This window comes from Muntiacus reevesi, chromosome 22, assembly GCF_963930625.1.
Source record: "Muntiacus reevesi chromosome 22, mMunRee1.1, whole genome shotgun sequence".
Classification (NCBI taxonomy): Eukaryota; Metazoa; Chordata; class Mammalia; order Artiodactyla; family Cervidae; genus Muntiacus; species Muntiacus reevesi.
Window position 1 is genome coordinate 1,702,395 of NC_089270.1, and position 20,034 is coordinate 1,722,428.

The 20,034-nt window shown below is 62.9% G+C and overlaps 1 protein-coding gene across 4 annotated transcripts in view; it reads left to right on the forward strand.

Moving 5' to 3' along the window:
- The window catches only part of SH3BP2 (SH3 domain binding protein 2), a 47,408-nt gene that overhangs the window by 16,366 nt on the left and 11,008 nt on the right, over window positions 1–20,034 (forward strand). For 2 of the 4 annotated variants that reach the window (XM_065914551.1, XM_065914550.1), the window contains exons 2-5: window positions 16,511–16,650; window positions 17,785–17,887; window positions 19,187–19,304; window positions 19,601–19,671. In XM_065914551.1, coding sequence (XP_065770623.1) covers window positions 16,515–16,650; window positions 17,785–17,887; window positions 19,187–19,304; window positions 19,601–19,671 — 428 coding nt within the window. In that variant the 5' untranslated portion in view covers window positions 16,511–16,514. Of the gene's footprint in view, window positions 1–8,592; window positions 8,990–15,350; window positions 15,517–16,510; window positions 16,651–17,784; window positions 17,888–19,186; window positions 19,305–19,600; window positions 19,672–20,034 lie in introns of those variants that run through there. The other 2 variants (XM_065914548.1, XM_065914547.1) reach the window with 2 other exon arrangements.

A 20,034-nucleotide genomic window follows, 5' to 3' on the forward strand; every position in this document is an offset into this window, starting at 1 on the left:
ATCAGTCTTTCCAATGAACATTCAGGACTGATTTCCTTTAGGTTGGACTGGTTGGATCTCCTTTCAGTCCAAGGAACTCTCGAGAGTCTTCTCCAACACCACAGTTCAAAAGCATCAATTCTTCGGCACTCAGCTTTCCTTATAGTTCAACTCTCACATCTATACGTGACTACTGGAAAAATCATAACATTGACTAGACGGACCTTTGTTGGCAAAGTAATGTCTCTGCTTTTTAACATGCTCTCTAGGTTGGTCATAACTTTCCTTCCAAGGAGTAAGCATCTTTTAATTTCGTGGCTGCAGTCACCATCTGCAGTGATTTTGGAGCCCAGAAAAATAGTCAGCCACTGTTTTCACTGTTTCCCCATCTATTTGCCGTGAAGTGATGGGACCGGATGCCATGATCGTAGTTTTCTGAATGTTGAGCTTTAAACCAACTTTTTCAGTCTCCTCTTTCACTTTCATCAAGAGGCTCTTTAGTTCTTCTTCACTTTCTGCCATAAGGGTGGTGTCATCTGCATATATGAGGTTATTGATACTTCTCCTGGCAATCTTGATTCCAGCTTGTGCGTCCTCCAGCCCAGCGTTTCTCATGATGTACTCTGCATATAAGTTAAAAAAGTATGGTGACAACATACAGCCTTGACATACTCCTTTTCCTATTTGGAACCAGTCTGTTGTTCCATGACCAGTTCCAACTGTTGCTTCCTGACCTGCATATAGATTTCTCAAGAGGCAGGTGAGGTGGTCTGGTATTCCCAACTCTTCCAGAATTCTCCACAGTTTATTGTGATCCACACAGAGGCTTTGGCATAGTCAATAAAGCGGACATAGATGTTTTTCGGGAACTCTCTTGCTTTTTTGATGACCCAGTGGATGTTGGCAATTTGATCTCTGGTTCCTCTGCCTTTTCTATAACCAGCTTGATCATCTGGAAGTTCGCGGTTCACGTGTTGTTGAAGCCTGGCTTGGAGAATTTTGAGCATCACTTTGCTCGCGCGTGAGATGAGTGCAACTGTGCAGTAGTTTGAGCATCTTTGGTCCGCAGGGTGCTCTTATCAGCAAGCTTGTTTGGGGGAGGAGTGAAGTGACTTGCACCAGGTCGCCGGTACAGAGGAGCAAAGCTGGAGGTGGTGCCCTGGCCTGGGTGCTCACCCTGGGGCAGGTCTGAGACCCTCTCCAGGCCCAGCTGGGCACGTGCCCTCATGCGTGTTCTGGCCGGCCCGGCCTCCTCTAACAGTGTGTGGCCCGTCTCGCCCCAGCCCCAGGCCCTCTGCACCAGCCCCAGGCCCTCTGTACCAGCCCCAGGCCCTCTGTACCAGCCCCAGGCCCTCTGTACCAGCCCCAGGCCCTCTGCACGAGCGCTCTCCCATCCGGGACACTTTCCGTGTGACCTTGCTGGGCTGCGGCGTGTGGATGCGCTAATGTGTCCCTGTGTCTGAGCAGAAGCGTTGTCACAAGGGTGGGCGTCAGCGGTGGCTATCTCCGTAGCACTTGGGCATCCCAGATGGAGGGCAAGGCTGGCGTGGACCCGGGGTGAGGGGTGTGGTGTTTGCTCGCAGGCGGCAGTGCCCTGACTGTCTCCTCCTGCCCCGTTAGCGGTGGCGGCGGTGAGCAGGCCTCAGGGTGCCTTGTGCTCTGGGACCGTCTCCGGACCGGCTCCCCTGCGCCCTGGAGCCGCGTGTGAAACAGGAGCAGACCCTGAAATCAGGAGGACGGACTGGCATGTGCCTGCACCCCCGTGCTGCGTGCCCCAGCCTTCAGCCTGGAGCCCGGGGGCCTCCTCCAGCTGCGCTCCGGGCTGTGGGTTCTCCGTCTGTCCATCTGACCGGAGAGCAGACCCCGGGCCTCCTCACACCCCTTGGAGCCAGGCTTGGCAGGAAGTGTGGGGTGGGTGAGGTGGCTCCCAAGGGTGGTGCTGGCGTGGCGGCCGCTGCTGCAGCCCACTCAGCCTCAGCTTCCTCATCGGGAGCGCTGGAGACAGTCAGTGGGGAATGAGTGGGCCCTGGGCGCTGACATCTTGGCGCTGGGGGGACGTTCCTGGAGGCCGCTCCCTGCCCTGACCCACTGGCTTGGCCCTCTGTCACAAGACGTTGACTGTAGGCAAGAAAGGAGCCCCCCAGCCTTTGAGACCCCCCGGCCTTGGCCCCAGCGAGTCGGGCGGTGTCCCCGTAGGAGGCGCGGGTGACCTACGCATGTATCCCCAGGAGGGTCTGGCTGGTGGTCGCCTGTGCTCCTGAGGCCTGGGGCCGGTGACCGGGACCAGGCCCTCCTCCAAGGGCAGGACCGGGCTCTGTCTGGTGTGCCAAGGAGTGACCCAAGGAGCGTGCATGTGGTTTCTGGGAAGAGGGTGGGGTAGGCTGGGCTTGGGGAAGTCCTGCCGCCCGTGGGTTCCTCGTTCCCTGGGCGTCGGCCTCACCCTGACCTCAGAGCAGAAGGTCTGTCCCCTTCCAGGTGACCCGACAGAGGGGCTCGGAAGGTTCCAGCCCCAGCCCTGGAGGGTCAGCGGCAGTGTTGGGCAGCCTGGTATGCCTGGGGCTCGGCCCACTGGGCCCTCGCGGCCGGGTGGGGGGGGGGACGGTGCCTCGTCCAGGCCCCACACCTGCTCTGCCCGTGGGGGCTGCTGGCCTTGCTTTGTGGACCTGTGAGGCTGGGAGCGGTCAAGAGCCTGGCCGAGGTCCCTCCGGGGGGGTCCGGGCCTTGCTCAGTGGGCGACAGACCCCCTTTGGCGTCCATCCTTGCAGCCAGAGGGCCCCGCCCCACACCCAGGGATGAAGAAATGGGGATGCTCGGGGCAAGGCGAGTGGTTTAATTCAGTAAGTGAGCTCCACGGTTGGACCCCAGGTGGAGCCGGGAGTGTCCGGCCAGCGGGTGAGGTCTCTTCATGCTGCAAGAGGTGGCTGGTGTCCCCTTTGTGCTGGGGACACTGCAGGGGACGGACGCACGGAATGACTGCCGTCCACATCCCCCTCCGCGCCCCAACCCCGAGCTATGTCGAGGGAGAGGCAGACAGTCAACAGACAGACTGGCAACGCTGCAGTCAGTGCGGCTGCTCGGGACACGGAGCCTCTCCTAGGAGGCCTGCTCGTGGGGAGAGCGTGTGTAGATGGGCAGGGGCTGTGTGTGTGGGCAGTGGGTCTGGACTCGGGGCCGCGGAGGAAGGTGTGGGGCCTGGGGCGCCAGGAGATGTTGCTCCAGGCTGAGCCACGCGCTGGACAAAGGTGGCGTTTCCACGCCTGGGGCCGTGGCTCAGAATGGGGCCAGCAGCCGTGGGCAGGGAGTGCTGGGGGTGCTGACCCACGGGCAGCCTGGAGGGCGTGTTCCGGCTCTGAGCAGGGCGGTTCGGGAGGATGTTCTTCCTTCCCGAGGTGCCCGTGACAACGGGGTGGCCGGCAGGACCCCTGGAGCCCCCCTGTCCCCGGGCCATGCCCGGTGATCCCTGGGACAGCCTCGTGCAGGCGCCGTCGGCCCGCTGTTCTCACGAGGAGGCAGCCGAGGGTGGGCCGCGAGGTTAGGGTGGACCCGGCCTGTCCCCAAGGAAGTCTGTGCATCACCATCGCTGTCCTGCTTCCCAGTGTCCCGTGGTGGAGCGACCCCGCCCTGGTGGTGGTGGGGGGGGCGGGTACCTGGGTGCTCACGCCGGCTGTGTGCGCAGCCGTGAACATCCGTGGGCGATGGGCCAGGAACGTGGGGGTGGACCCAGCCACACGTCAGCACTTTGGAGAGTTTTTTTTATCAAGCAATTAAAAAGTGGAAACTTGTCAGTGTCATGATGAACTGAAGTGTGAATCCTGGAACGCCTCTTCTGGCTTGTGGTTTGAGACGAGAGGGTGACGGTACCACGCCGCACTTCCCCCAGCCCCCGGCCCCCCCACCACAGCCTATTGTGCGGCCTTGGTCCAGAAGTCGGGGGCCCTGAGTCTGGCACGCCTGCCCAGCCGTCCCCCGACCCGTCCGCCCAGCCGTCCCCTGACCCGTCCACTTGCTGCTCCTTCCTGGGGAGCCCTGCCTTCTCCGGGGCTCCGATGAGGGTGCCCTGCACCTGATGCGGGGCCCGTGGGTGGCCCCTGCTCTTTTCTGAGGGGCCCCGGCTCTCTTTGGGGGCCCCCCAGCTCTGCCCCCGCAGGCTCACCCAGCCCTCGACCCTGGCCCTTGGGAGATGCTGCCTGATCTGGGAATATTTGCTAGAGGCAGAGGCCAGGCCTGGAGAGGCAGCCCCAGCTGGCTGTGGGGTGGGGGCGCATACAGGGGCACGTGGGCTCCCTTGAGTTGTCTGTGGGGACAGAGCTCGAGGCGAGGGTCCCGAAACCACACTCCTGCCCCCGTTTGGCCACCGCCCTCGGAAGCGCCGGCTCCGTGTGGGCAGCTGTGCATGCCAGCGTCTTTCTGCACTTCCCCAATTCCCTCTGTCCCCGCCCACAGCAGCTGCTGGACTGCCTTGCGACCCCACCCTGGGCAGCCCTGACAAGCCCCGGGGGGCCTCCTAGACCCCAGCACGGTGCTGGCCTGGTCTCTGTCTTGCAGTGAGCAGACCCCAGGGCTCACCCAGTGCTGGCCAACGGCTCACTCACCAGGCAGAGGTCCTGTGGCCACGGGGCTTTGCGGCAGCCACTGGACCTCCGTTCTCGTTGGGGTCAGCTTCGCTCCTCACTTTGGCTCTGGGGGACAGCCTGGGCGTGTGCTGGTGTAGCCATGTAAGGGTGCGGCCGCGTGTGTAGACGCAACAGTGAGCCCACCTGACCACGCATCCTTCGGTCTCTTGGTCCCTTTGGTGGACCAGGCACTGGGCTCTGGGCATACAGGGGGACCCAGGCCCGTGGGGGAACGCTGGGGCCACACATGTGATGCCTAAGGCTGTGCCACTGACTTGGAGACTGCAGGGAAGGGGCTGAGGTCCTAGAAGGTCCTTCTCGCAAAGGATGCGGGGGCCTTTTGGAGAGGAAATGGCTTCCAGTGGAGGAGATTGCAGTCTGAGAATGGGGCGCGGTGGTCCTTGTGATAGGCCCACAGCTGAGGGTCCAGGGCAGCAAGCAGGGGCCAGACCCCGCACGCTCAGCCAGGGGCCAGCCCGACCTCTGCTCCGTGGTGGAGGTGGCTGGACAGAGCCAAGGAGGGGCTGGCCGGGAGGTGGGCCCTGCAGGTATGCTGAGTGTGGGCCAGGCCTGGCCTCAGCCGGTGCACGGCGGGCGTGGGAGGTGGTGAGCCAGGCCCACAGGAGGCCATGGATGTCCAGGGAGGCCGCCCAGATGTACCCTGTCCAGCCTCATGCCGAGGGGACCCTCGCAGAGCCAGCCTCACCCTGCAGGGCACGCCCCGGGCTTCTAACCGACTGTGACTTCATCCAGGGAAGAACGTGGGCAAGTCCCCGTGTGAAATAGTTTCTCACGGCCGCCCTAGCCAAGTGCCGCCAGCTGGGGGCTGTGAAACACAGAAATGTATTCTCACGGTCCTGGAGGCCGGACTCCAAAGTCACGATGTCAGCAGCACCCTACTCCCTCGAGGGCTCCAGGGCGAATCCTTCCCCGTTCTCTGTCTTCCAGCTTCCTGGGGACTGCCTGCGGGCCTGGGCTTCCTTGGTTTAGGGACACGTCACCCCAGTCTCTGCCTCTGCCTTCCCCTTCTCCTCTGTCTTTTCTCTCTCTCTCTTTATTTTTAAATTGAAGGCCCACAGCATGATGGTTGACTTGCATATATTGTGAGAGGATTGCCACAATAGATCCGGTCAGCATCTGTCTGCTTATATAGATACATTGAAAAGAAAAAAGAAGAAAATGTTTTCTTATGATGAGAACTGGCAGGATGTATTCTCTTTCCAGCTTTCCTGTGTATCACACAGCAGTGTCGGCCGGTCACCATGTCGTCCATCGCTTCCCTAGGACTTATCCACCTTAGAAGTGGAAGTTTGTACCTTTTGGCCGCCTTCCTTCGATTCCCTCTCTTTCCACTCTCTGCCTCTGGTGACACAAACCTGACTTCTTCATCGAGTTCTTCCTCTTTTGTCTGTTACAAGGATGCTTGCTGTTTCATTTAGGGCCCATCTGGCTAAACCAGGGTGAGATCCTTAGTCACGTATGCGAAGGTCCTTCCCCAAGTAAGGTCAATCATGGTTCCCAGGGACTCAGGGGCCCCCATTCAGCCCACAACACGGGGTGACCCTGGGCAGGACTCTGCCCCTATGCCCCCCACTCACTCTGCTCAGCTGGATGGCACCCTGGCCCGAGTTCCCGGGACTCCTCGCATCTCCTCACCGGAAGGCGGGTTACAGTGCCAGGCAGAGAGAAGAACTGGCTCAGAGAGGAGGGGAAGGGCTCCGGGCCCCTGGTCCTGCAGGGTGGGGACCAAGTAGGTGGGCCCTAGGCTGACTGTGGGTGGCCCCGGGCCCTTCGTGGGGACTGATGCAAAGCGTCTTATTTTGAGAGCTTGAGGTTTTCACCAGTGGAGGTGCCAGTCACCCTGCCCTGGGCACAGGGCCCTCCCTGAGCCTGCAGGCTCTCCCTGGCACAAAGGCGGCAGGCGGGCACCGGGCTGGGCACTGGGGCCCTGGGAGACGGGGGTTGCCAGGGCCGTGGTTCCGGTCCCCACACCTCCGCTCCCTGGCCGTCGGCCCGGCCAGCGCCCTGCTCCGTGAAGCCCCGCGTCCCTGTGGTCAGCGCGGGTGAGTGGGCTGTGAACACCGGGGCAGGACAGGCTTCACGGCCTGCGGCAGGGGCGGTGCTGCGCCGGCCTGTGCCTCGCTCCAGAGGAGGCCGAGGGCCCTGGAACCCAGAAGGCTCTCCTCCCTCTTTCGCAGGCTGACACCGGCCCCTGCCCAGCAGCTGACTAGTCCCACCCACCCTGGTAAGCGTGTGGCTCAGTGGGTGGTCCCCAAGCCTGGAATTTAGAGGCAGCCGCCCTGGGGGCTGGGGGAAGAGCTACAACTTGGGGAAGGTGGAGTGGAAACCAGAGCTTCCCAGAGTTGGGACCCCAGCCCCACCCATCTTACTGCTTGGATGATGGTTATTCCCAGTCTAGTGGGGCGGGGAGGTGGTCCCCACTGCTGGAGGAGGGGCCCTGAACACCCTCTGTTTCAGGAACATGAAGTGAATGAAGTGAGAGTCGCTCAGTCGTGTCTGACTCTTTGCGACCCCATGGACCATACAGTCCATGGAATTCCCCAGGCCAGAATGCTGGACTGGGTGGCCGTTCCCAAGCCAGGGATGGAACCCGGGTCTCCCGCACTGCAGGCGGATTCTGCGCCAGCTGGGCCACCAAATGAAAGAAGCGTTATTTGTTGCAAAGATGAACTGCGGCCTGGGGGGTGGGGAGGAGCCGGAAGAAACCGGGAGAAACTGGGAGGCCTGGAGCGGGAGAGAGGGGAGGTCACTGGGAGAAACTGGGAGGCCTGGAGCGGGGACCTCGGGAATCCTGGCCTCGGCCTCCCTGAGGAAATAGGGTAGGGAAGGGGCCAGCGCGGTCTGACCTCCATGGAGACCCCACGGCTCCCGCAGGTGTGGTCCTCTGTCTGCACAGGACAGAGGCTGGCTGGGGCCCCCTCCCCACTCTGGGCAGGCTGTGAGGGTGGACAGGAGGAGGCCCCCTTTAACCTCCCTGCCACCCCCTGCCCGTGGGCTGTGGTCAGCTGTCTGCTGTAGGCGCCCTCTGCCCACGGCCCCCAGCAGGCACTGAGGCTGCTGCTGGGGGGGAGGCCAGGGTGCCCCCTGAGCAGAGTGAGGACGCACAAACCCAAGTTCCCCATCCAGGAGACGGCGGGGCGGGGGGTGTGTCTGAGGCCCAAGCCGAGCACCTGGATGTGTGTGCGGCCAGGTGCCCGCAGGCCGGCCGTGGGTCTCGCCTGGGATACCTGCTGGGCAGGCCAGGACGAGCCTCTGCAGCGCCCGAGGACCCGCCGTGCCCCTCAGACCCTGCGGCTGCGGGGCCCTGAAGCGCTCCATGCCCCAGCTGGAGCTCAGGGGAGGGGAGGCAGGGGGCACGGGACTCAGTGCCCAGCAGCTTGGGCTGGGCTCCCTGTCCCCAGCTTCCTGGGTGGGGGAAGAAGCCCAGCTTGCAGGAGCAGAGCAGGCCTGGGGGGTGGGGGGGCTGCATTGTGAGTGGGACCCAGGTGGGGACCAGGCAGGGACGGAGCGCGCTTGGCCACTCGGGGCGAAGTGCTTTCTAGCAAGCCAGGTGTTCGTCGGGGAGCCGCGAGTGCGCTCGGTGGGGGGTGTGAGCCCAGCTGTGTCACAGAGGCTGCGCCTGGCGTGGGCGTGGGAGGGGCAGAGAGGCCTGGGGGACACGGAGGGAAGGTTGGCATCCTGTCCGTCCTTCGCCCCTTGGGGTCAAAGGGCAGAGAGGCGGCCACCTTGACACGTGGAGGTCTCCTGGTGCGAGAGGCGTGGGCCCCTGTGTGTGGCCTCAGGAGGCAGAGCCACGTGGCAGAGTCTCTGTTCTGGCCCGCGGGGCGCCCTGGGGAGATCGTGACTTCGTGTGCGGCTGTCTTTGGGGCCAGGGAAGCTGGGCCTGATGCCCTGGAATTCAGGGCTCCCGTGATTCGCTGGGAAGAAGCCCAATCCGCAGAGGTGGCCCTGGGGTAGGGGGTGGGGCCCTGGCAAGCGGCTTCCTCCCCGGGGCGGGGGGTGGTCACAGCTGGCCTCGTCCTGGGGCCTGGCGAGTGTCGTCTCTGGCCACAGTGGGCACGACTGAAAGCTAGCAGGCCAGAGCACCGAGCGGGCGCACCATTGGGCCTCACAGGAAGTGCTGGCTACCCGGGGCTGCCCAGGGGCCCAGCAGCAGGAAGTCCTGGTCGGGGAGGAGCCCCGGCGGCCACAGGCCCCAGATACAGGCGGCGGGCGGCTGCCAGCAGGAGGGAGCGAGCGGCTCACCTGCCCCGGGATGCCGGCTGAAGCCCCGCCCCATGGCCCCTGAGCCGCATGGCCTTCCTGGACCCCAGGACACCTGCCCCCAGGCCGTCACCAAGCAGGAGGAGAGCCATGTGCTGGCTCAGCGCCACCAGGTCAGTGGGGCGGCCCCAGGGCGGGGGGCTTGGGAGCCCATGCCGGCTCAGCGCCTCTAGAGCCGCTCCGGGGTGCCCGTGTGTGAGCTCGGACCCACCCTCCTCGGGGCGGCGGTGGTGGGACGCACAGGACCCTGGCCCCGAGCCCCAGGAGGAGAGGAGAGGAGAGGAGAGGCCAGGGGTGGACGGGGCAGCCGGTGGGAGCCCACGGCCCGCGCTGCTCGGCTGGCAGCCTGCAGCAGGCCCCAGGTTGGCGTGGGCCTTCCACCAGACACCCTGCCCTGCCCAGGGGCTGTGGGCACTGGGCCCTGGGTGCACATGCTGTGTGTGTGTGTGAGCGTGCCTGAGTGTGTGTGAGCGTGCCTGTGTGTGTGTGAGTGTGCCTGTGTGTGTGTGAGCGTGCCTGTGTGTGAGTGTGCCTGAGTGTGTGTGAGTGTGCCTGTGTGTGTGTGAGCGTGCCTGAGTGTGTGTGAGCGTGCCTGTGTGTGTGTGAGCGTGCCTGCACTGGGGGAGCGCAGAGCCGTGTGAGCCCCGCCGCCTGCCTGCCGCCCACCCCCCTGCCTGGGTGCCTGGCAGGGGGCTCAAGAGCCTGGGGTCTCAGGGACCCCAGCCCGGGTCGTGCTCCTCCCCCTGGCGCGGCTGCTCACCAGCCTTCGTGGGAGATGTTTTGTTTTTTTGGTTTCGTGGGAGATGGTTTTCTTTTGGTTTCCATTCTTTTGTGGAGAAAGATACAGGGAAGAGGAAGGGAGAGGAGCAATTGAAAGGGGAGACTGAACCCAGAGGCGCTGCGCCCCGCCCCTCAGGCGCCACCTAGCGCCCGCTGAGTGCCCGGGTGGGGCGGCAGGCCCGTGTGCTTGGGAATTACTCAGCGTCTCTGACCCTCTCTGTCTTCACCAGTGGGCACGATGCTGGTTCACACATCAGGGAGTGCTGGGGTGGTGACGTGGGCGATCCCTGAGAAGCGCGGAGCCTGGCACACGGTGTGTGCCCGGGGTGCCCCGGGCGAGCCTGTGAGCTGGGGGCAGAGCAGTGCTGTGGGGTTTAAGGAGCGGTCAGGCCCGGCGCTGGACGGCTGCAGGGCTGTGGGGCGGTGCTGATGACTCTAGCGCTCAAGCTGCCTTGCCCAGGGGACCGGACCCCCCACAGAGGGTCCTCTCAGCCTGTGGAGGGCTAACCCTAACCCTAACCCTAGCCCTAACGCCCTGGAGGGTGTGTGTGAGTACACGTGGGAGTCAGTGTGTGTCTCTGAGTATGCTGGGGTGCACGCGGGCGCGTGTGAGGGTGAGCACACGTGTAAGAATGAACGTGAGCATGCACGTGTGTCGAGCGTGTGCACGCGTGTGTGTGAACAGCTGAGCGAGTCTGCGTGTGCGTTTGAGGGCGTGTGTGGACGTGGCATGTATGAGCACGTGCAGGTAGCTGTGTGTGAGTAAGCACACATGTGTGCCTGTGACAAGTGAGTGTGTGCATAGTTGTGAGTGTGCGAATGACCGCCCTGGGGACCCTGGGAGCCCTGGCCTCCCCTCCCTGCGGCGCTCACAGACGGGCGGCCAGTGACCACCGACAGGAACCCCTAGCGCTGTGGTCGCACGAGGCGCCGGCTCCTTCGCCACAGCCAGGGCCGCAGGTCTGCAGGTGTCGGGAAGGGGAGCCGAGGGAGCTCTGCTCTCGTGCACAGGCTCACACGGTGCACACGCGTGTGCACACATGCCAAAGAGCACGCACAGAACCTTCTCACCCGCGCCGTGCGGCTCATGCACGCGTCCTGCCTGGGTGCGCCGTCCGTGACAGTGGCTGGGTGTGTGGGCCTTTTCAGGGGATGACCGCATGCCCCGGGGACTCACACCCCAGGGGGAGGGTAGCCACAGAGCCTGCACTTCCTGGAGCCCAGGGCTGTCTCTGCGAGGAGGAGTGGTTTTCACCTGCCTGCTCTGCCCCTGGGTGCTGCAGCCTCGGGCCTGGGTCCCACAGACCAGTCTCAGCTTTCCGAGAAGGTGGGGGTGAGCACGGAGCAGAGACCAGAGAGCTGCCTGGTGCTGGGCTCCTGGGCAGGTCCCAGCGGTGCGGGGCAGGGCCGGGGGCCCAGAAGATGCAGGGGCGTCAGGATGAGCCGGCCCTGCCACGGTCCACCCTCTGGAGGGGGGCGGCGGAACGTCGTTGTCTGTCTCTGAAGCAGGGACGCTCCCAGAGGAGGTGACCGTGGAGCACAGCCAGGCCTGCTACCAGGTCAGCCAGTGGGCGCCAGGAGCGCTCCTCCCGTCCGCGGGGGGGGCTGTGGCCAGGTGAGACTGAGCCCTTCACAGGCCTGTGCCTGCCTGGCCGCCGAGCCGAGCAGGGTGGGACTACGGGGCCGCCCGGCTCCCTCTGCTTCAGGTGCGGAGCCAGGCGGAGGGGTGGGCTCCGTCAGTCCTCAGCTCTGCCTCCGGCGCCCCCTCCCCCACAAAGATGCCAGGTCTCCTTACAGACTGGGGAGGAGGCGATGGAGTGGGCTGGGGGCTCTGTGTCACTTCCTCTGGCTTCCAGGCCACCCGCAGTCCCCACCACCCAGGGCAGCAGCATTCTGCTCCTCCCGTGGGACAGCCTGGTGCCCCTTTTGTGCCCGGGTGCCCCTCTTAGGTCGGGGAGGACCACCTGAAGAAGGGACAGCTGAGCTAGCTCCTGTTTCATTTTCGGATTGTTGTTGGCAGAGGGAAGTACGGCAGAGTTTTATGTGTCCATCTGCTGTCCCGCCGCCTTGCTGAGCTTGTTTATTATTTCTAAACATTCTTTAGTGGATCCCTGGGGGTTTTCCTGACCGTCTAACCTCTGAACAATTTTACTTTTTCCTTGCCATTCTGCATAGCTCTTATTTCTTCTTTCTGCAAAACTGTCCTGGAAACTCTGGCTCAATGGTGAATAAAAATGTCCTTCCCTTGTTCCTCACTGGAAGCTTTCAGTCACTCACTGCTGATCGTGATGTTCGCTCAGGGTTTTTCATAGATGTTCTTCACCAGGTTGAGGAAGTTTCCTCCTACTCCTAGTTTGTTGAATGTTCTTTTAAAAAAAAAGTTTACTTGTCTGCTCCAGGTCTTAGGTGCAGCACATGGCGTGTTTAGTCTTTGTTACTGCATGTGGGATCTTTCGTTGAGGCCTGCGAACTCTCAGTTGCGGCATGTGGGATCTAGTTCCCTGACCAGGGATCGAACCTGAACGCCTTGCATTGGGAGTGCATCTGTCAGCCACTGGGCCACCAGGGAAATCCCTATTGAGTGTTCTTATGAAGAATTGTAGATTTTGTTAAATGCTTTTTCTGCTTCTGTTGAGACAGTTGGGGCTTCCCTGGTAGCTCAGCTGGTAAAGAATAAGCCTGCAATGCAGGAGACCCCGATTCGATTCCTGAGTCAGAAGATCCCCTGGAGAAGGGATAGGCTACCCACTCCAATATTCCTGGGTCTCCCTGGTGGCTCAGATGGTGAAGAATCTGCCTACAGTGCAGGAGACCTGGGTTTGAACCCTGCATTGGGACGATCTCCTGGAGGAGGGCATGGCAACCCACTCCAGTATTCTTGCCTGGAGAGTCCCCATGGACAGAAGAGCCTGGCGGGCTACAGTCCATGGGGTCCCAAAGAGTCAGACATGACTGAGCAACTAAGCACAGCACGTTGAGACAGTTGTGTGGTTTTGTACTTTATTAGATTTATGCTGTATTGTTCAGTGGCTCAGTCGTGTCTGATTCTTTGCAACCCCATGGACATGCCACGCTTCACTGTCCTTCACCATCTCCCAGAGCTTGCTCAAACACATGTTCATCAAGTCGGTGATGCCATCCAATCACCTCATACTCTGTCGTCCCCTTCTTCTCCCGCCTTCAATCTTTCCCACCATCAGGGGCTTTTCCAATGAGTCGGTTCTTCGCATCACGTGGCCAAAGTATTGGAGTTTCAGCTTGAGCATCAGTCCTTCCGATGAATATTCAGGACTGATTTCCTTTAGGATGGATTGGTTTGCTCTCTTTGCAGTCCAAGGAACTCTCAAGAGTCTTCTCCAACACCACAATTTAAAAGCATCAGTTTTTTGGCGCTCAGCCTTCTTAATGGTCCAGCTCTCACATCTATACATGACTACTGAAAAAAACCCTAGCTTTGACTTGAAGGATTTTGTCGGCAAAGTAATGTCTCTGCTTTTTAATATGCTTTCTAGGTTTGATATAGGTTTTCTTCCAAGGAGCAAGTGTCTTTTAATTTCGTGGCTGCAGTCACCATCTGCAGTGATTTTGGAGCCAAGAAAGTAAAATCTCTCACTGTTTCCATTGTTTCCCCCATCTGTTTGCCATGAAGTGATGGGACTGGATGACATGATCTTCGTTTTTTGAATGTTGAGTTTTAAGCCAGCTTTTTATTTTATTTTTTTTAATTATTATTTTTGTTAGTTGGAGGCTAATTACTTCACAACATTTCAGTGGGTTTTGTCATATATTGACACGAATCAGCCATAGATTAAGCCAGCTTTTTCACTCTCCGCTTTCACCTTCCTCGAGGCTCTTTCGTTCCTCTTTGCTTTCTGCCCTAAGAGTGGGGTCATCTGCATATCTGAGGTTATTGATATTTCTCCTGGCAATCTTGATTCCAGCTTGTGCTTTATCCAGTCTGGCATTTTACATGATGTACTCTGCATAGAAGTTAAATAAGCAGGGTGATATAATGTATAACATGCTTTGAATTTTGCTTTTTGACGGTTTTTTTGGCCCCAGTGCCAGCTTGCGAGAGCTTAATTCCCCCACCAGGGGTTGAACCCAGGCCCTGGCAGTGAAAGCGCTGTCTTAAGAACTGAACCACCAAGGAATTTTCTACATTCTTTGAATTTTGACTGTTAAATCAAGCTTGCATTCCTAGGTTAAATCCCACTAGGCGTGGTCTAGAATTCATTGTGTGTGGTGATGGACTCAGCTTGCTAGTGTTTTGGTTAGGAACTTTCTGTCTACACTCATAAGGGATACTGGTCTGTAGTTCTTGTGAGGTCTTTGGTTTTGGTACCAAGGTAATGCTGGCCTTTTAGAATGAGTGCCTTCCTCTGGTTTTTGGCAGAGTTTGTGAAGGACTGGTGTTTATTTGGACCAACTCTTGAGGGTTGAGATAGCTCAGTTGTAAGAGGAGGCAGGAAACACAGTGGACAGAGGCCTGAAGGTGGGAGTGTGGTGGACTTGAGTAACGTGTGCCCTGGGCCTAGGTGGTGCAGGCACAAGGGAGGCGGAGGGCAGGAGGAGAGCCCACGAGAGAGGTCCACAGGGGCCTGATCCCGAAGGGCTGGTGGGATGTGAGCAGGCCCTGGTGTTTTAGAACGGAGCAGCGACGGGCATTGGGCGTGTGTTAGAGAATGTGCGGAGGGGACGGTGATGGAGGAAAGAGACTGGAGGCCCAGGGGGAACTGAGGAGAGGAAGTGGCAGCACCCAGAGGTGGTGGAGGGGGCACAGGCGGGGGGCTGGGAATGCTGTTGGGAGGGCTGGCAAGGGCACTGAGAATGGGCATGGAGCGGAGGGCGGCCTCTGGGACAGGCCAGGGCTGGCTGCGGCGGGGAGGGGCCTGAGCGCTGGCCTGGGAAGGCAGCTGGTAGCCGGGGGCGGGCAGCCAGGTGGGAGCAGGGCTGAAAGTAGGCCTGCCCGCTGCTGCCGTGGCCCATGTTGGTCCGCAGCAGAGGAGGCAGAACGGTGGGGAGGCCACCAAGGGCCCCCGCCAACCTAGGGGGTCTCCTGGGAGAGTGCCCACCGACTTCCAAGAAGGTGGGAGGTGCCCAGGACCAGACCCCTGACTCCTGCGGGGAATCCCGGGTCAGACCGGCGCCGCAGCCTTCCCCGAGGGGGCACTCTCGCCCACCAGCCCCGCCTGAGCCGAGAGGCAGGGCGGTCCTCGCCCCGACTGAGCAGAGCCCCTCCGGGGAGGAGGAGGCATTTTCCCAAGGGCTCCGTCGCACGGAGCCGGGTGGGGCTGGGGTCCGGGCGGGGGCCTTCTAGCCGCGGGGCTGTGAAGCCGGCTGCCCGTTCGCCTCTGAGGCTGCCTGACTCCGGGCGGCCCCCTCGGGCCTCCTCCTAGCGCCCGAGCGCCTCCTCGGGGCGGCCGGGGGAGAAACGGAGGGCCGGGCAGGGCCGCGCGAGGGGAGGAGCCGGGGGGCGGGGCGGTCCGTACTGGGGCGGGTCTACCCGGCAGAGGGCGGGGCGAGGGGCGGGGCGAGGGGCGGGGCGGGGCGGGGCGGGGGCGGCCAGGCTGGGAGCGGGGCGAGGGGCGGGGCTGGGGGGGCGGAGCGACCCGGACTGGGGCGGGGCGTGGGCGGGACGAGGGCGGGGCCGGGCGGGGCGGCCCGGCTGGGCGCGGGGCAGGGGGCGCGGCGGCATGGCGGGCGCGGGGCTGCGGCCGCGGGTTTGGGGCCGCCGGGAGGCTGGCGCAGGGGCCGAGGCAGCGGCCGGGGCGCGCGGCCCGGGGCCATGTCGGTGCGCACAGGGCAAGCGGGTGCGGGCCGCCCCCCCGAACCCAGCCGGGCCCGCCGCGTGGACATCGTGAGTACCGAGCGGGACCGACCGGCGCTTCCGGCGAGAACAAAGGCGGGCTGGCGGGCGGGGGCCGGCCCCCTGCAGGTCTGGGGTTCTGGGCGGGGCGGGGTCCGTCTGTCTGCTGACACCTCCTGGGGCGGGCACCAGCGCGGGGCCGCCTTCTCCCTACGCCCGCGGTGCCTGTTCTGGGCCGGCCGGTCGGGCACGGGGGTGGTGCGCCTTTGTCGTAGCCTCCGCTGTTGGGGGACGCAGGCCAGAGGGCTGGCTTTGTGTGCAGGGGGAGCTGAAGGGGCAGCCCGCGGGACCTGGGCAGAGACCGAGGCGGGGCCCCACCGAGGATGAGGCGTCCGGGGAGGCGGGAGGCAGTGGACATTTGGTGGAGTGCGCTGGTTTGCCAGGAGCAGTGGTTTTCTCTGTATGCATGTGTGTCTCGGGGAATGGGGCAGCAGTTCCGGCAAGACTGGGCTTCTGGGTCTGACCCTGACTCCTCCAGCTCCACTGTGGACCCAGGAGGAACCAGGCGCCGGTGGGATGGGGGCGGGCACTGGAAAAAACAGCGCAGGGTTGGGGGTGCAGTTCAGAGGGACCAGGAGTAGGGGGTGGACCGGAATGTGACTGGGCATTGAGGTGCCTCACAGAGAAGGGCACTCTGAATCTGGGACTTGAGGGACGAGTAGGAGTTCTCCAGGTGAAGAGGGTTAGCAGTCATTCCAGGTGGAGGCTGGAAGTCTGAGACTAAAGAGCCTGCGAGGTTTCTGGGAGAGCGCCTGGAACAGGAAGAAGAGGCTGTGGAGTGGGGTCCTGGAACGGAGGATCCTGTGTTAACCCCCAGGCAGGCAGCCTGTCCCTGGTGTCTGCACTGTGTGGTCCCTGCCCGAGTGATGCCCCAGGCTGACGGGGTGGATCCCACTCAACCCACCACATGGTTGTCATGGCCACAGTAGGCAATAGTGCGTCCCCGTCCCTGGCTAAGACACGTCCCCGTCCCTTTGCATTGTAGCTTCATGGCGGCCGAAGAGATGCACTGGCCTGTCCCCATGAAGGCCATCGGTGCGCAGAACTTGCTCACCATGCCTGGGGGTGTGGCTAAGGCCGGCTACTTGCACAAGAAGGGCGGTACCCAGCTGCAGCTGCTCAAATGTGAGTCCCCTGGGTGGGGGTGGGGGTGGGGGCGGGGGGGGGGCATGAAGGGAGGCCCCAGGAATAGGGCTGAGCCCCCCTGGGCCTCTGTGGCCAGGCAGCCCGCCTTCTTGAGCCTCTGCTTCCTTCCTTGCCGTGGGCCCTCTGGAGTTTCCCTTCTGTCTCTGCCCTCTTGGGCCCTGACCTTGGCCTTTCTAGCCCGCAGGGCTGTGGGAGGGTCTGGGGTGGTGCAGCTGGGGGAGACAGGAGGGCATCGGGTGCATAGTGCTGACCGGCTGGCCAGGGAGCTTCAGCCCGTGGCCAGGAGCTGTGGGCCCTTACTGATCTGGTAGGTCTGGCTGCTGCATGGTACCTTCACTGTGTCAGGTTGGTGTTCAATGAGCCAGGCAGGCACTCTGTCTATAGTGAACCCATGTGCCAAGCTAACACCCATCTAGGTGCTGGGTCTCTGGAGAGCTTCATGAGACCTGGGCTCTGGTCCCTAGGAGAGCAGGCTGGGAGAGGGGGAGCCCCCAGGCCTGCGAGATGCCTGGCTTCGAGACACTGAAGGCCCAAGAGCATCAGGACCTTGTCCATCCCTCTGACCAGCCACGAGGTCCCGTGGGGTTGCTCGAGCTGTGCCCTCTGCCAGGGACTCCCTAACCCTGTGCTGCCTGGCTGAGGGGCCCAGGCTGACTGGTTTGGTGTCTCCCTTCTCTTCTGAACCGGAGGCTCCAACGAGGGCCTGCAACTGAGCTGCTCCCGGGCCTAGGAGGAGCTGCTCAGGGACGGGGCTCTCACCATCACTACCTGGGGTCGGCTCCATGTTGGGTGGTGGCGCTTTTGTTGCCAGCATCTCTGGGCTCTTTTGCCCCCACCTTCACTCCACCAGCCGGGGTGGAGGGCACCTCACAGAAGCTGGGCAGCACCAGCAAGGTGGCTCTGGCCGCCGGCCCCGCCTCTGCCCTTCCTGGAGCCCGCTTTAGTACTTGTTGTTGGGTGCCACGCAGCCCCTGGAATCTCCCCCTGCCCCCGGGGGACCTGCGTGCCCATCAGCCTGCTGCCTGTTTAGACTCTGCCCTGGAGCCATGCCGGGCCTCTGGGCGTGGTCCCCAGAGGCCGAGGCTCACCCGCCCTGCCCCGCCCCGCCCGCAGGGCCTCTGCGCTTTGTGGTCATCCACAAACGCTGTATCTACTACTTCAAGAGCAGCACATCCGCCTCCCCGCAGGGCGCCTTCTCGCTGAGCGGCTACAACCGGTAAGTGACCTGCTGGCCGCTGGGGCCACTAAGGCAGGTCCAGGCCTTCTTGTTCACGACCCCAGCCCTTTGGACAAACCCCACCCCTGCCAGTCCCTCCTGTCCTGAGAGCCAGCCCTCAGGCTTGGCCAAGGGCCTGGGGGCAAGGCCAGGGCCTCCTCCAGGATCTGCTCTCCAGAGGCCCCCTCCAGCCCTCCTTCCTCCCCACCCCTTGCCCTTTCCCCCACTGCTGCCTCCTTCTGGCCTAGAGCCCAGCTGCTGGCCCAGGCTGTGCGCTGGGGCTTTAATCAGCCACGAGCCTGCCCCTCAGGGCCTTTCTGACTACTGGTCCGCTGGGCCGTTACCAGGCCTCCGAATGGGATGGGACGTGTGGGCGTGGCGGGGCGGGGCGGGGCGGGCCCGCCCACCTGCCCTCAGCCTCTGGGACCTGCGCTGCGCCTGTGCTTCCTGGCTCTAGGTCTTGGGGTCACACCACCCAGGCCTTGCAGCTCTGGTCCCCTGAGGAGGGCCTGGCCCTTCCTGCCTGGGAGAACCCGCGGGTCCCATGGTGTCAGTGGCAGGACGGGGACCCCTGGGGAGTGACTCTGGGCCTTTGCGCACATCCTGCCGGCAGCCTAGTACCAGGTCTGCAGGTGGAGGACAGCGGAGGCTCCAGGGCCCTGTGGCTGCCAGCAGGCACGGGCGCGTGGAGCTCTGGGGTCCTCTGAAGAGGGACGTTTCTTTTCCACAGACACACTGCCCACAGCCTGGTGGGGGTGCAGCCTGCCCCAGGGCGTGGTCCACGCCCCCCGATGGCACCTGCCCAGGTGCCCAGCCTGACTGCATCCCCCGGCAGATGTGATCGTTCCCTGAACCCCTCGTCCTGGCTGTGGGAACAGCCACGGTCACTTCTCTGAAGTGCTCTGGGGCACCCTACCTGGGACCAGGGGTGGGGCTGAGACTGACCCGAGCCCCATGAGGGTCCCCAGCAGGCAGCCAGGGGTCAGGCGGGGCCCCAGGCATCCAAGTAAAGTCTTGCTGGGTGGGGGGGGGCAGCGAGAATGGGGTGTCCTTGACTCGGAGCCCCGCACCACTGCTTCCTGAAAGCCCTCCCAGATCTGCACCGTCCCTCACCACGCGCCCTTGCCCACACGCTTCCCTCTGCTGCAAGCACCCCCGCCTTCAGGCCGCAGTGTAGCGGGGGATGACCGTGTCCCTCAGGGCGTGGTGCTGGGTGCCAAGGCCTGTCCACGGGTGGGTCCACGTTCAGGTGGTCCCTGTGGGCGGGGAGCAGACGGTGACCACTGGCATTGCCCTCAGGGTGATGCGGGCGGCTGAGGAGACGACGTCCAACAATGTCTTCCCCTTCAAGATCATCCACATCAGCAAGAAGCACCGCACGTGGTTCTTCTCTGCCTCCTCGGAGGACGAGCGCAAGGTGCCTGGGGGGCGAGGAACGGTCTCAGCCCCCATGCAGGCCCTGTGGGGCCCCCCAGGATGCGGGCAGCTGGGCGGGTGCTGCTCCTCTGTCTCCTGTCCTCATGCCCAGAGCCTGGCGCCGGCAGCCCTTGCGCTCAGGGTGGCAGTCTCAGGAGGAACCTGGGTGGGCTGGCAGAGGGCCGCAGCCCCGGAAGAGCCGGCCTTGGGGGTCGATGCAGACCAGCCTGTGTGGGGAGGGGAGGGCAGGGCAGGCGAGGGTGGGTCCTGCCCGCTGAGGCCCTGGCTCACCTGCAGAGCTGGATGGCCTTGCTGCGCAAGGAGATCGGCCACTTCCAGGAGAAGAAGGAGCTGCCTCTGGACGCCAGGTGGGCGGGGTGTTCCTAGGGCCCTGGCTGGGATCCTGAGCCGGCTCCCAACCCCTGGGGGCTGGGCCCAGGGTCTCCTGGTTGAAGGCTGTATCCGGGTGCCACCTGGGCTGTGTGTGTGTGGGGTGTGCCCCCGCGTGTGTAAGCCTGTGTGTGCGTGCACCCTGTCGGGGGCGTCTGTGTGGGAGGTGACATGGTTTTACCTGTCCAGCCGGGAGGCCCGGTTTTGTAGCGGCTTAGTCCTGTGGGTCCCCAGCCCCCTTCACGGGGGAGTGAGTCCCCAGGGCGGTGGGCCAGCCCGTCCGGGTCTTGCGGACTGCATGGGGAGGGTGGCTCAGCAGACAGAGGGGCTCTCTGGGCGGG